The 12,173-nt window shown below is 43.5% G+C and overlaps 1 protein-coding gene across 2 annotated transcripts in view; it reads right to left on the minus strand.

The window, feature by feature from the left end:
• pear1 (platelet endothelial aggregation receptor 1) overlaps positions 1-12,173 on the minus strand; it is a 146,210-nt gene that overhangs the window by 71,416 nt on the left and 62,621 nt on the right. For both annotated transcript variants that reach the window (XM_039752634.1, XM_039752625.1), the window contains exons 2-3: positions 8,790-8,905; positions 4,607-4,705 (exon numbers count right to left, since the gene is read on the minus strand). In XM_039752634.1, the coding sequence (XP_039608568.1) occupies positions 4,607-4,705; positions 8,790-8,905 (215 nt within the window). The remainder of the gene's footprint in view (positions 1-4,606; positions 4,706-8,789; positions 8,906-12,173) is intronic.

The raw sequence follows: 12,173 nt of genomic DNA on the forward strand, positions 1-12,173 counted from the left end.
CCGGATCCGCGTCCGTGGCAGGAGCACGCCGGGCCACGGGCTGTCGGCAGCGCGGCGACGGCGGCAGCAAAGAAGGCTGCGGAAACGGAGCCGCTGCGGCTCAAGGAATCGCCGCAGCCACAACGCGGCGAAGAGGCACGTCTCCGCACTCGGAGCAGGGAAGGCAAGATGGCCGCGGGTCGGATGTCCCGCCCGCTGACAGGCACGGGATTGGCGGTGTGTCTTGCGTGCCGCCGATGATTGGATAGAGGCGGCCCAAGGAATGCCAGTCTCGTGCCAAACCGAGACCCGATTGGGCCAGAGGGAGTGGCCCAGAGGAGGCAGGCGTCGCGTGGAGCTGATGGACAGGTAAGCCCACCGACGCCTGTCTCTCTCTCCACCAGCGGCTCGGCGTGCGTCGGAGGAGTCCCTTCGGCCCGCCAAGCCGTCCTTAGAGGAGCTGCTACGTGTTCTCGCCGCTCAGTGTGAGCAGCTGATGGAGATGGCGGTCGCGTCGAGAAAGACACCGAGTGAGACGGAGGATCGGCGCGGCGCTGGAACCGGAGGCAGGCAGAACACGGCGGGAGTGGTGAGTGTTGCCGTTCCCGTAGAGCAAGTGGGGGTTCGCGAACATGGCGTGACCGATTACGGGACGACCGGCTCCGAGTAGGCGACCTCCCAACAGCGGATGCGGCGGTGCAGACAGCTAGCGAGGCGAGGAGCTCGAACACGCAAGGGCTGGTAGGATCGGGGCTGCTGAGTGCCCTGGGTCCTAGCGCCTGCGCTTCAAGCCTGCAGCTGTCTCCTGTCGCTCTGCCTGGACGCAGACAGGGCTGGATTTGAGCTTTTGCTGTGCTCAGACCCAGACCGTCAGCGCGTCCAAGAAAAGGAGGAACCGAAGGGTGAATGCCGGTTCCTCCGATAGGAGAGGACGCGGCGCTGGGTGCGCGTGTCCGGAGAAGGGCCGCCCTCTGGATGGACAGAGGAGATCCCCTGGGCGGCTGGGCGAGCTGCCTGCGAGAGCGGTGCCGAGGCCTACGAGCGGACGGGCATGGAACCTGCGGCGGAAGACTTAAGCAGGCAAGTTGGAGGCTGTCGGAGGGGGGCAGGAGCACGGTCGATACGGAGACCGACGGGGCGCTCGGGGTGAGTGTCCTGGCTGTGCTTCTGGCCCTCTGTTCCTTTATTTTACAGGCCGAAGCCCGACGAGCGCTGAGGCCCGGCGCCGACAGGGACCTGCCCTCCTGGAAGCGGGCGCTCGGAGTGCTCCACGCCGGGAGGCCTACAGTGACCCCGCTGGGGGGAACAGCGGGGGCGAGAGCGGCGCAGACCACAGGGGACGTTTGCGCTGGCGAGGGTGCCGAAGACAGATGTCCCAGGGTGCCGTGTTGGACCCTGGGGACATAGTAGGACCCTCGCTGGGGACGTGCTGCCCTTCGGGTTGTGCCGTTCGGACCCACGTGTCCTCGCTAGCGGTGGGGCACTGTGGCCCCGCGGACGCCCAGGAGGACGTGAGGAGGGCTTGTGCCTCCTCCAGACCGCGAGGGGGCGTCCGTCCTGGTTCTGTTGGGGGCCATGGGTTGAGGGCATGGAAGCCCTTCCCTGTAGGGGCCCGTGGTCACCGCCAGGCGGCGCCCCGATGCCGGTTTATCCCGTGCGGTTGCCGGCCGGGGCGGGAGCCCGGCCGGGACGCCTTGGAGGACCGGAGGAGGGCGAGTGCCTCCTCCAGACAGAGTGGGGCGTCCGTCCTGGTTAGGCAGGGGGCCTCGGGTACAGGGCTTTGAAGCCCAGCCCTGTAGGGACCCGTGGCCACCGCCAGGCGGCGCCCGGTGCCTAATTATGCGGGAGCCCGCACTTCCGCCACACCAGGAAGTGCCGGGGAAGACTTGTGTGGCACCCGGAGAGCTGCCAGGAAGACAGCCGACACTTCCGCCACGCTTGGGCGTGGCTAAAGACGGAACACCTGGGGCTCATCCGGGAGCCTTATTTAAGGGGCCGCCTCCCTCCAGTCATTGGTGGAAGTCGGGAGGAAGCAGACGGAGCTGGAGAGCGAGGACGGGAGGCGGCCAGGACAAAGGCACAGAGACTGTGGGCCCTGGACTTTGGGGGAATCAGTGCCAAGGGCGCTGGGGTTGTGAGTGCACGAGACTTTTCTAACTTGTAAATAGTGTGTAAATAAACAGTGTGTTGGGCAAAAATATGCTGTCCGTCTGTCTGTGCCGGGGCCAGGTTTCACAATATATATATATATATATATGACAGCAACACTCATAACAGTGACAAAACAATTACATTGACAATCATGTTACATTATTTTTAAATTGTTTCCTTTTCTTTTTCATAACTTCTTTAACACACTACTTCTCTGCTGCGAAGCGCGGGTAGTTTGCTAGTTAATAATAATTCTTTACATTTATATAGTGCTTTTCTCATCACTCAAAGTGTTTTTATATAGTGACTGGAGAGTCACTTTTAACCACTGCTAATGTGCAGCATCCATCTGGACGGCAGCCAGTTTGCACCAGTATGCTCACCACACATTAGCTGTTAGGAGGTGAAGGAGGAGAGAGATAGTCAGCCAATCAGAGACAGGGGGTGATTAGGAGGCCAGAATGACCCGATCGTACTGGACAATTTAGCCAGGTCATCGGGATACACCCTACTTTTTATGAAGGATGCCCAGGCATCTTTAATGACCACAGAGAGTCAGGACCTCAGTTTTACATCTCATCCGAAGGACAGTGCAATTTTTACAGCACAGTGTCCCCGCCACTGCACTGGGGCATTAGGATCCACATTCAGACCACAGGGTAGGCACCCCCAGTGACCTCACCAACGCCTCTTCAAGTGGCAGCCCAAGGTTTCTCCTGGTTGGTCTCCCATCCAAGTACTGGCTGGGCCTAAACATGCTTAGCTCCACGTGGATGATCTGTTCTGAAGTGCATGCGGTATGGCTGCTGGCTAGTGAGTGCGTGAAGCATCAAGGATGGGTGCTTGAAATTAACAATTCACAATGCAAATACAATTCAAAATGGAAATGTTATCTTGCACCCTGATAGTTGTAGATCAGCTTCTTTTACTCATGCAATTGAGTCCTGGAATTTACCAGTAAACTGTTTTGTCAAAGCGGTGCAAGCAAAGGCACAATAAAGAATACTGAAGAAGCCAAACTGCTAGTGTCTAGAGATTATCAGAGCATGATGTGATCCCCTGTGCTCTGCTTCACAGTGGTTGTTTTCTGATAAATGACGGAGCTGTGTGTGCTCATGCAGCAGCAGCAAAATGGAGGCAAAATGGAGACACCAGTCTGTCAGTTTATTGCTATGATCTTATTATTAATTATATAAAAGTATTCATATGTCATGTTTATTTACAGAACTATATAGATCTTTTTGAGTAAATGTATTTAATTTTGTTTTGCCATTAACACTGCCCCACACATTAAAGTGTTTCATGTCAAATATTTATTTTGTTGTGGTTTAACTTCAGGTGGCTTTAACTGTCATGTTATTTTCTAACCTGTTTGTTCCTGAACAGGTCACGGGGGGTGCTGGAGCCAATTCCAGCTAGCATAGGGCACAAGGTAGGAACAAATCCTGAACAGGGCAAACACACACACACACATTCACAACCCTGAACAGGGCAAACACACACACACATTCACTAGGACAAATTTAGTGTCACCAATCCACCTAACCTGCATGTCTTTGGACAGTTGGAGGAAACCAAAACACCCAGAGGAAACCCATTCAGACATGGAGAGAACATTCAAACTCCACGCAGGGAGGACCCAGGACATGAACCTTGGTCCCCTTACTGTGAGGCAGCAGCACTACTACTGAGACACCATGCTGCCATTCATGTTAAACATTTAATCATTTTGTTGTGGTTTAGCTTCAGGGGGGTCAAAATGTCATTTTTAAATTTAGAAACATTTGTACTTTATGTCAGCAGGAAACCTCAATATGGAGGCACCAAGATCTTTTTTAAGCTAATTTTCCTTATGAGGGTCACAGTGGCGACATGCCAAAATGAACAGACAAGATTACTCTGTCTTCAGCAACTTTTCCCATCTCCTCTTGGGGATTTCCCAGATGCTTAAAGTCCAGTCTACAGTTGTGATTCCCACAGCTGTGTCTGTCTGTGTGACTCCTCTCAGTTGGTTGTGCCTCATTCCTCAGAGTTCAGGGGCACATTATATGCCCAGAGCACCTCAGCAGGCTCCTCACGATTTAGAGCAGCAGTAGGTCTACTCTGAGGTTCTTTCAAATGACTGCACTCCTTGCTCTATCACCAAGTCGCCTCAGTAACCTTACATACAAATATTATTTCTGCTACTTTTTCAAACAATTTGAGTCTCATTTTTTTCTTGATATAGTGCACATTCCTTGTAGAAACCAGGATTTTTTACCTAGAAAATAACAAATTGATAAATGTACTAATGCTTTAGCATTACATTAGTGGAAAACATGATTTACTGCATAAAGACTGCAGGAGCACACAAATGTAAATGAAAAAGATCTAACAGGTGTAATATTTGAAAGTGCTGGAGTGAATGAATGAAACAGAAAGGATATAAACACATAAACATCTATAAATTAGTTTTTCTTAGATACAGTCTACTCACATGTGCCGTGTACATTTCCTGTTCCATGTGTCTGCACATGGCTCTTCATACACGTGATCCACGGGGTGTGCATAAGACTCCTTTACAAGTGTGGAGAAGCTGTAAAAGCAGATTATAAAAATGAATGGAGACAAACAGGACTACAGAGTGTGAATCTCAGGTGCAAGGAGTAGAGATGACCATTTCTATTTACACTTGAGGCTTTGCAAATGGGTCATACTTAAATGATTTTTGACCAAAAATATTAAATCATAAAGAATTATTAAATTTATAGATAAGCAATACGGGATTTACAGCCTTCCTTTTGTCCTTGAAGTTAAATTAACTCCACTTTAGCTGTCTACCAAACACCACCTAGTGGCTACTGCATTAGTTTGTATCACCAGTTTTCTTTTTCTGCGGAAATCTACCATGCCTGATACCAGAACTCATCATTGACATTATGTGACTGGAAACTTAACTCCAGGATTATAATGATCCTATAACCCTACAAATCTATAACACTGTTTTTTTTTCTTTTACAAATTATAAAACTTCCCATTTGAAAAAAAATGACACATTTTCTAGATCTTCTATCTTAAAAAAAAACATTGTGATTAATTTACTGTTTCAAATTTACCCTGAAAGAAGTTATTGTCTATCGAAGAGAAGGTCTGTGATACGGTTTGCATATTTACAGCTGAAGATTCACAAAGGGAGTAAATGAATCACGTATCATAAAGTAATTTTTATTCCTGAACTTTCAGCCCATGCTAGGGGCCTTCATCAGAGGATAATACTTAGAATTACAAAAATCAACCACAATATATAGCAAAAATTACGTGGAGGGGGGTGGCGGGGTATTTGGCTAAGTCAGTGAGATCAGGAGTGGGGGTATTGGTTGTAAAGTTTTATTTATTATGAACATGATCTTCTTAAGTTTGCATATGCTGGATTTATGTCCAAAAGTTTGTTGATGGCGTTCTCGTTTGATTATGTGTTGCGATTCTTTTTGATGTTTGTCCTATGTATACCGCTGGGCAAGAACTGCATGGAAGGCTATAAACTGTGTTTTGTGTTTCTGCTGTCGATTTCTTGTTTTTAGCATTAAAGAGGACTGTGCACAGATTATTCGTGGGTTTGTGTGCTATTCTGATGCCTGCCTTGGCCAGGGTACGTGCTGCACCTTCAGACACCTTGTGGTGATAAGGAAGTAAGTACAGTGGAACCACGGGTCACGAACATCCCGGAATACGTACAAATCGGATTACAACCAAAAAGTTTGCCAAACTTTTGCATCTGTTCATGACCACACACTCGGGTGACGAACAAGTCAGTTTCCCTTCCGGTTCGTATGCGCCGATGATTTCCACATGTGTTCAATCTCTTCCTGTGCATTCTCTGTGAGCTCATTGTGCTCTATTTCGTTTACCTTCCAGTTTGTATACACCGGTGATTTACGCATGTGTTCAGTCTCTCCACAGTACATTGTTCTTGATCAGACGTGCATCGCACAGAGGGACTTTATCTCAAAACTGTAAACTCCTCCCCACCCAGTTTCTCCTCACTTCCTTCATGCCAGAACTCGACTCATGCAAGGTTAGTTTTCTTGGTTGTTTATGGTTAGTTTTTGTATAAATTATAGATTTTTCAAATGTTCATTTTTTTCCCTGTGCTTAAAACTCATTAAAAAAAGTGTTTACAGCGAGCGGTTCGTAAAGCTATAGCGTGAATTCTTGCAATGTTACTTTACTCTGTTCAAGGTTTTCTCAGTGATGTTCAATGTTTTTACATTTAGTTTATTATTATGCTGTGCATTCTATGGTATAATTAACTATTTTTGTGCTTAAAAATCTTTAAAAAAATACATTTACATACAGTTTGTACGGTCTGGAACATATTTATTTATTTATTTATATATAATCCTATGGGGGGAAATTACTTTGGGTCACAATCAAATCGGGTTACAACCAGAGTTTGGGAACGAATTACGGTTGTGACCCAAGGTTCCACTGTACCAGGTAGGGTGGGGGTTCTGGTTACAACCAATACCTATGATCACACTGACTTAGCAAGATCCCCCTCCATGTAATTTTTGCAATATATTACCTTTGATTCTTGTAAGTCTAAGCATTATCCTCTGATGAAGGCCCCTGGCAGGGGCTGAAAGCTGAAGAATAAAAAGTACTTTATGATACGTTATTCATTTTCTCCCTTTGTGGATCTCCAGCTGCAAATATATATATATATATATATATATATATATAGTGGCAGATGGCCGGGACCCATGCCCGGTCAGGACGCCCCTTTGACACTGGAGCAGTCATGGGATGCACACTATGTCCCCCAGAACACTTGCTGGCAGCCCCCCTGGGTTGCATCAGGGCCAATATTTTGTAACCCTGGAGCTCATTCCCATTGGGCTCCATGGCCACTGCCAGGGAGAGCTGCACTGCCTAACAAGCCCATCTCGGCAGGAACGCAGCCACATCCGGCGGTGCAGCTGGAAGTAGGTCAATGAGCGCCTGCAGCACTTCCGGGTGGGCTATAAAAGGAGCTGACAGTCACCACTCCGGAGGCCACAGTCAGGAGGAGGAGGATGAAGCTTGATGGAAAAGAGTGGTGGTTAAAGAAGAAGAGTGTGGTGTTTTGTGTGGTGCTTTGGAACTGTGGTGTGTCTGTGTGTACAGGGAAGGCGTAACCCACAGACGAAGAAAAATAAAATCATTTTGGTTTATTTTAATGGGCCTCTGGTGTGAGTCTGTGTCAGGTCAGGCACCAATATAGTGACTTTGTTACAATATATATATCCATCCATCCGTCCATTATCCAACCTGCTATATCCTAACTAAAGGGTCACAGGTGGCTTCCGTCTGGCCACTCTACCATACAGGCCTGATTGGTGGATTGCTGCTGAGATGGTTGTCCTTCTGGAAGGTTCTCCTCTCTCTACAGAGGACCTCTGGAGCTCTGACAGAGTGACCATTGGGTTCTTGGTCACCTCCCTGACTAAGGCCCTTCTCCCCTGATCACTCAGTTTAGATGGCTGGCCAGCTCTAGGAAGAGTCCTGATGGTTTCGAACTTCTTCCACTTACGGATGATGGAAGCCACTGTGCTCATTGGGACCTTCAAAGCAGCATAATTTTTTCTGTAACCTGCCCCAGATTTGTGCCTCGAGACAATCCTGTCTTAGAGGTCTACAGACAATTCCTTTGACTTCATGCTTGGTTTGTGCTCTGACATGAACTGTCAACTGTGGGACCTTATATAGACAGGTGTGTGCCTTTCCAAATCATGTCCAATCATATGAATTTACCACAGGTGGACTCCAATTAAGCTGCAGAAACATCTCAAGGATGATCAGGGGAAACAGGACGCACCTGAGCTCAATTTTGAGCTTCATGGCAAAGGCTGTGAATACTTATGTACATGTGCTTTCTCAAGTTTTTAATTTTTAATAAATTTGCAAAAACCTCAAGTAAACTTTTTTCACGTTGTCATTATAGGGTGTTGTGTGTAGAATTCTGAAGAAAAAAATGAATTTAATCCATTTTGGAATAAGGCTGTAACATATCAAAATGTGGAAAAAGTGATACTTTCCGGATGCACTGTGTGTGTGTATATATATATGTGAAAAATGCTCCAAATTTTAAAATATTTAAATAATGGTCAGGTGAAATAACATACCAAATGCCATGTCTTTACGTTTTCTAAAGTGTTTTTTATGCTGTGTGGTTTTGTCTTAAATAGCAAAAGAATCCTAAATACAAATATAAGGGTTAATTTGATAAGCTACTATACAGATACCACAGCTTGGTGACCAAAGTACTGAACTTTAAACTGCAAGGTTGTTAGTTCAATCTAACAATAAATCTCTTTAAATGTAACAAAGAAATGGGGGTATAATGAAATTCAGAGCCATTTAATAACAAGTCTGAGGTCCAGGCACCTCATCATACTCTGACAGTCTTCAAGGGTGACAAACTATTAAATTGAACACTGCCACAAACCAGGAGGAAGTTTGAGAGAATTGTCCATCATTTTGTAGCAAATGAACATTTTGTGCTTGCAAAAGCAACACTATATTTCCACCAATTTTCTCTCTTTCTGTTAAGAGTCACAATCAAACTCCACCAATATGTCCATAATCCTGACCATCCACACTCCAACATATGTCAGACTCATTGATCAGTCACTGCTTACCTTTCCCAAACACTGCAAACATTGACGTCATTCTGGTTCAATGGCCACACCGCCTCAAAGAGGGTCATTTGGATAAACAGTTCAACAATGACGCATCTCGTCTTGAACAGGTCCATCTATATAAAAAGAAGAAGACAAATCAATACAAGTTATAGTTGTGGTTTCAAGGCTGTGGCAAATATTGAAAGCTCTCAGTAAGTTAAAATTCTGACCGTCAAGAAGATGAGTAAAGGGTGAAAGAAGCTAGGCAAAGCTGAAAAAGAAGAACAATATTTAAGAGGTAGGTAAAAAAAGAGGTTATAGGAAGACATGAAAAGTAGAAGATAAAGTGAACTATTTAGAAGACAGTAAATTCAAAGACAGATGGATACACAAAGCAGAAAGGTGCCCAAGTGAAAGGAACTGTTCAAGTCTCCATTGTTCTTCTGAATCCCACATCTCATTATTCTACTGTAAGGCATTCATAGGAAAAGAAGTGACATCTGGTTGCAGTTGGAAAATTAACAGACCACAGGAAACACTACGAAACTACATTAATGATAAACTACCCCCAAGTCCACAACCACCACCATGATGCACATGGGCACTGAATGAGCTATGAGAACAGATCTCCAGAATGTAAGGAAATCACCTCCTGAACCTGTGGCTCCTCTAGCTGTGGGAAAATGCAATGAACTTTATCCAAGAGTGTTTTCTTTTACTTTACTCAGATTAGGTTAATAAAGCAGAGGGCAAAGGGAATAAAGACACTGACTGTGAAAAAAGAAAGTAATTAAAGAAATGATGGGATACAATTTCTGAAGCAAAAGTGTAAGCACAAGTGACACAACACATTTGTGTGGGAAGCAAACCACAACTCCTAAAGTAAGTTCCTCTCTGCTACAAAAAAGTTGTATTCTTAGCAGCAGATGAAACATCAATTGGCATCTTTTTCAGGGCGACACAACCTCCTTCATACTTTTCGTAAGAAAGAGACAATATTTCCAAACCTGTGTGGATCAACTGAGACATTTTAGAGATGGTGACCCTCTCCGGCGTCTGTGGGATTAAGCTTTGTCTTTCTCATAGTATTAACTAGAAGATCTCAGACCTGACCCCAAGTGCTGCAAAGTGAAATACTTCTTAAGGAAATGTATTAAAATAAAGCATTACATTTATTTTTAATGCACAATTACCTTATTTTCAGCCAGATCAGATATTCCAAGAGCATAAAACTTATTTTACTCACAAGTTTAATATTGCATCTTGTGTCAATGAAATGAAATGAGAGAAAACGCTCATATATAAGAGATGAAAACTACAGCTGTTTTTACTAAAATTTATACTGTATGTTGGCACTAGCATTATAAAATAAGAGACACAACAGCATTATTTGATGATGTGTCGCTGTCTTGCCAGGACTGAAGATGTACATTATTAAAGCTAATATCCCATCTGTTCGAAAGCTTAAACACAATTTATAAATGCCTTGTGAAGTAAGACCATTTGCTCTATTGGTTTCCACACATTTTTATAAAAGATTTTTACAACATAAACTTTGTAAAAACACAGTCATCATGCTAGTTAAGAGTTGGTATTTGTAGTCTCATTATTGCTTATGAAGTATGGAGCAAACATTATTTCTTTGAATACCAAAGGTGATATGAACACACACGTTATTGCAATAGTGAACAGTAAAATCTTTTTAAAATTAAAATTAGTAATCCTTCTATTTTTCTTAACTGCCTTATTCAACTATATGGGTGAATCACGCCCAATGAGATGATACACTGGATCGCGACTGCCTTGTCTTTGGAGGACTGCTTGTCTGTATGTTATAATATTACTGTATGTTATAACTAATCTATGTTATAATTCTTACATAATGTTCAGTCTCAGTGTGCTTATATAGAATTATAAATAAATAAATAAATAAATATGCAGCCAAACATATAGACAAAAATATAATTGTTCTCAAAAGCCTTCTGCCTTTTCTGAAATTTCAGGTTTTGTAGTTGCAAAGGATAAATCAAGACGTGGAAAATGATTTTGATTGTTTTTCTTATCAGAAATGCATAATAAAAAAAATAATTGACTGGGCAAAATAAATTGTGTTTTCAGAAGATGCCAGTTGCTTAAGTATTTTAATATGTAAGATATACTATAGGGCTGATGGGAATAAACATAAATGTTGCTTACACAGAAGATTGAATAGTTATGTGTACCTTGGTATTCAAGTAACATATTTTGTGTGGAAACGCATATGATTATACATACAGTATTCAGATCTAATCAAATCAAAATGTATTGGGACACATACAAATTATACATACAGTACAATATGTAGTGAAATGTTTAGTTGTTCAATTCTAATAATTTCACCTTTATGAAGAATATAAAGGGACAATACATAACTTTATAAATACCCAACTATCATCAATGGAATTATATTTTTGCAATAAAAATAAATAAATAAACTGAATAACTTAATGTAAGAGAGTTAACAATAGGGCATTATGTATTTCTAGATACTTTAAGTATTCAAGATGCCTATGGACTGTAGAAAGAAGCTTCTTCTCCTAAACTGGACTTTAGGCAGAGTTATTGTTTACCTGACCACAACAAAGAAAAGAGGACATTGTTAGGATGGTTGGTATCATTGATAATTTTCTGTTCCCTGGTCCAACATTGCATGGTGGAGATATCCTGGAAGTTAGGGAGTGCATGTATGTTGATGCATTTAGCTGTCTGCACCACTCACTGCAGGGCCTTGTGGTCCATTTGAGCACTGTTCCCAAACCAGACAATAATGCCTCCTGTCGGAGCACTTTCAATGGTACAACTTAGTAGAATTCTTTAGTAATGGGAGGGCAGACTGAAATCCCTTTGGCATCTGAGGTGGTAAAGATGTTGCTGCACTTTCTTCACCAATGTTTTGATGTGCTTGGATTAGGTCAGGTCCTCCATGATATAGGCACTAAGGTATCTTATCATCCTCTCCACCTGACTGTTGTCAATGCTTAAGGAGTTGTAGTACCTTTGCTGTTTAATCCTAAATTTCACAATCTACTCCTTTATCTTGCTCACATTTAGCAGCAGACTGATGTCCTGACACGAGTATAGCAGACCCTCCACTTCATTCAGGTAAGCCTATTAATTCTTGTTAGATATCAGGCTTACCACAGATGTGTCATCAGCAAGTTTGACAATGATGCTAGAGTCATTTTCTATGGAGGAATATTTCGGACAAAATGAAATAAATAAATAAATGCGTAAATAAATAAAAGTACTGTGAAATGTGAGCATAAATAAATACATGTGTCATGAAATGAGAGCATAAATAAATAAATGTGTCACGAAATATGTTTTTCGTTGCTTATTTATTTATTTCATTTTGTCCGTAAC

The sequence above is a fragment of the Polypterus senegalus genome, chromosome 1, assembly GCF_016835505.1.
Source record: "Polypterus senegalus isolate Bchr_013 chromosome 1, ASM1683550v1, whole genome shotgun sequence".
NCBI lineage: Eukaryota > Metazoa > Chordata > Cladistia > Polypteriformes > Polypteridae > Polypterus > Polypterus senegalus.